The sequence below is a fragment of the Atta cephalotes genome, assembly GCF_000143395.1.
Source record: "Atta cephalotes unplaced genomic scaffold scaffold00014, whole genome shotgun sequence".
In the NCBI taxonomy this organism is placed as follows: Eukaryota; Metazoa; Arthropoda; class Insecta; order Hymenoptera; family Formicidae; genus Atta; species Atta cephalotes.
Genome location: NW_012130078.1, coordinates 3267701 through 3271348, shown reverse-complemented (window position 1 = coordinate 3271348; position 3648 = coordinate 3267701). Strand labels below are relative to the sequence as shown.

Below are 3648 nucleotides of genomic sequence, written 5' to 3'. Positions count from 1 at the left end.
TGTGTGAGTATAACATTTCAAAAAATATATAGCATTACTTTTTTATAAATTAATTAAAATATAATCGAGCGGTTTTATCGATGAATAAGCGTACGCGCGTATCAAGAATTGGTATGCGCTGATAAAGAATCGTGCATAAATGAAGCAAATAAAATATGTGAGTGATTTGAAATCGAACCACCAATGATTCGATATTCCGAATCTATTCGATTTCGAATCTCTCAGATCAATTCGATTTTATTCGAGTTGATTCGCACACCTTTACTTAAAGATGAACCTTCAAAATTAAGTTTTAAAAAAGTAAATAAAGTATATTTGGAATACAATTTTCGTTTAATTTTGTATAAAAATTAAGACATCTAAGACGTCTAAAAGATATATAAAATGTTTAAAAAATATCTTATAGGATATAAAAAAGACATATAAAAGATGTTTTATAAGAAGTTTGATAATATCTTGTTTTTTGATAATTTTAAGAGCTTTTAAAACTTTTAAAATGTAACAGAAGAATTTTAATGTCTTTTAAACTTCTTTCTAGAAGATATCATTCTCTCTGGAAATGATTCCTAATTTATGCGATCTATATTCATATCTATATTCAGAGACGTAAAAGAAATTAATTGAGTGATTAAAATCAATTCCAAATGAATTATGAAAATTATGAAAATTAAATTTTTATGTATATAGGCATAATTACAGCCTTAAGTGTGCAAATTTGTTTTATTAATATTAAATCTAATTATTTATAAGAATTGTTATGATCTTTATAATAAGAATCATCTTTATAATAAGATTTTTTATTCCAAATTAATGTTTTACTTAAAATAATTTATTTAATATGACTTATTTAATATATTTATTTAATATAATATATTCTATTAATATAAATATTATATATTATAAATGTAGAGTATAATATACACAACTTACGAAAGTAAACAAAAGTTTTAAATGTTGTAAAAAATTATTTAACATTATATATACATGTACAAATAAAAAATGTATATTATATGTTAAGAAAAAATGTATATTATATGTCGTTTTTAAATATTAAAATAGTTTAGAAATCATATCAGGAATAAAGTTCAGAAATAATCCATTTGCATAATAAAAAATGCATATTATTTTAAAAGAATTTTATCGTTTAACGTAGACTTATAATATAAAACGCTTAAAATATTTAAATTAAATTCTTTTTTTTTTCGCGCTACGCAACTGATTTAGACCACTGTGCATCATTTCGAATAGAATCAAATCTTTTTTATTGGAAAACAAATCAAATTTGATTCTCATTTTTCTGGATTTATATTAAAAGCTAAAAAAAAAATAGAAAAAATTATATTAAAAGAAATAAGTCATTTTAAATTTACAGATATCAATAAAATAAACAAAAATGTATTAAAAAGAATCTTATTTTTTATTAGCAGGCTTTTAAATATATTTTTAAATATATTTTTAAATATATTTTTTGTTTATTTTTTAATATTAAATTAATAAATTATAAATTATAAATAATTCATTTTTTCATTTGTCTAGAAAAAATCTAGAATAGTTATTGAAAATACTTCATTATTTAATTAATATACTTATCTAATTAATATCATCTAAAAGTTACAAGTTAATGAATTTTTTTTAATAATTACTTAATTCATATTCTTTACAGCTTCTTATATTCATATATGTGGTCGTAGAAATCCAAATCTCGATAAATGCATTATAGACAGCATTGATAATTTAAAGGATTTCATCTGCAAAGGAATACCGGAATTGAATACTCCACCACTTGTGCCATTCTTTATGAAACATATAACTATTTCTGACACTGATAATGCCAAATTATATCTTAAAGATGCAGAAATAATTGGGCTTTGCGATTTTACTATAAATTCTTTCCATATAGATATCGATAAACTCCATTTCAATATGGATTTGTTATTCAAACATGTTCGTTTAAACGGTACCTATGATTTCGATATAAGAGTACTGTTGCCTTTTGTTCACAAAGGACCGATTTATCTTACTGTAGGTATGTATTTATTTAATATTAAAACAAAATAAAAAATTACAAAAATCTACTTTAATAAACCGTAAAAATTTAATATGCAATTCTGTTTACCAACATTATCAAATTATGTTATTTCCAATTAAATACAAATTAGAAGCAATTCGAACTTGATTAGTTATCTTACACCAATTCGTATATTATATAATTCTTTTGACGAATTGGCTAACTAGTCTTGAATAGCTTCAAATATGAATTTAATTTGAATTCATTTGATCATATTCAATTGATCATGATTTTATTGCGATAATTTAGTAAAGTTAGCGTTTTCCGATCGAAAAATTATTTCGGCGCGTTCTGAGGGGATTACATACGTAGTATATAAATTTATACAAGAATCATACAAGCATTTAAGATCCAGCTAAATCGTTTAAGGTTATGATTTCTATAGTGTTATTCAAATATGATCCTATAATATATTATATTGTATTCATATATATATATTATATTCAATTGAACCAGTAAATATATGTATTTAATATGTTGTTTCCTTTTAGATGATGTAGGAGCAAAAGGAGAAGTAGATATGAAACTAGTAACCAAAAATGATAAAAAATACGTATATCTATCAAAAATCAACTTAAAGCTCGATTTTAAAAAGTTGAATTATATATTTGATATGAACGAAAAGCAATCAACTCAATTAAACGAAATTATTAGCAATTTCTTCGGCAGCAATGAAGAAGAATTTATCAGCAAGATTAAACCATCAATTGAAAAAGAAGTCTCTAAACAAATACTTATTCGCGCAAACAACATAGTTAAAGAGTTTACTTTTGATGAACTCTTACCTGATCGAGCATAAATTGTAAAAACTTTAAGATGTATCGTCGTAAAGTCGCTCTGTAAATTCGCAATTCAAATAATGAGTAATTAAAATAAACTCTTACAAATGAAGTTGAAATTCTTTTATATAATATTTTAGAAATTAGTAACAAACTTTATTTTGACTAAGTAATATAAACAAGTATTTTATAAATAAGTATTTTATAATTATTGATCATTTCACAGAACATTATAGTTAATTGAAAATGTTCTATTTATAATTTTATTTTGTTTATGTTCTTGTATTGGAATGAGATTTTTTTTTTTTAGCAAAATATAATTAATTATTAAATTACCAACTTAATAAATTGCGGTACGGTTCTATAATATATGTTTACCGATTTTATGTACATATCCACAGTTTATTATTTGTAATTAGTATAATTTATTTAAACTAGTAATATTATTATTATTATTATATAGCAATAATGTAGAAAAACTTACATATTAGAACTGTTCCCACATATTAAATAAATGTTATTTTAATACGCATAAGCTTAAATATTTTATTTATCCAAATATTTTTATAATAACTAAAAAAATAGAAATGTAATATGTTATTGATAATATATGTGTCATTTCATTTTAAAAAAAAGAGAAAATTTTTAGAAAAGAAAGATTTTGCAAACTGCAGAAAATTTTTTTACAAAACTTTATTTATTTCTACATTTACAACTTAATCAAATATTGGATGTAATTTTGGATGTAGATTTTTTCAAATTTTATGGATATATAAAATTTACAATATATAATACACACAC

At 21.7% G+C, this 3648-nt stretch overlaps 1 protein-coding gene across 1 annotated transcript in view; it reads left to right on the top strand.

Moving 5' to 3' along the window:
* The window catches only part of LOC105617767, a 7915-nt gene extending 5048 nt beyond the window's left edge, over window positions 1-2867 (top strand). The window contains exons 2-3 of the mRNA XM_012199321.1: window positions 1664-2026; window positions 2560-2867. Of these exons, the coding sequence (XP_012054711.1) occupies window positions 1664-2026; window positions 2560-2867 (671 nt within the window). The remainder of the gene's footprint in view (window positions 1-1663; window positions 2027-2559) is intronic.
* Window positions 2868-3648: the final 781 nt, after the last annotated feature.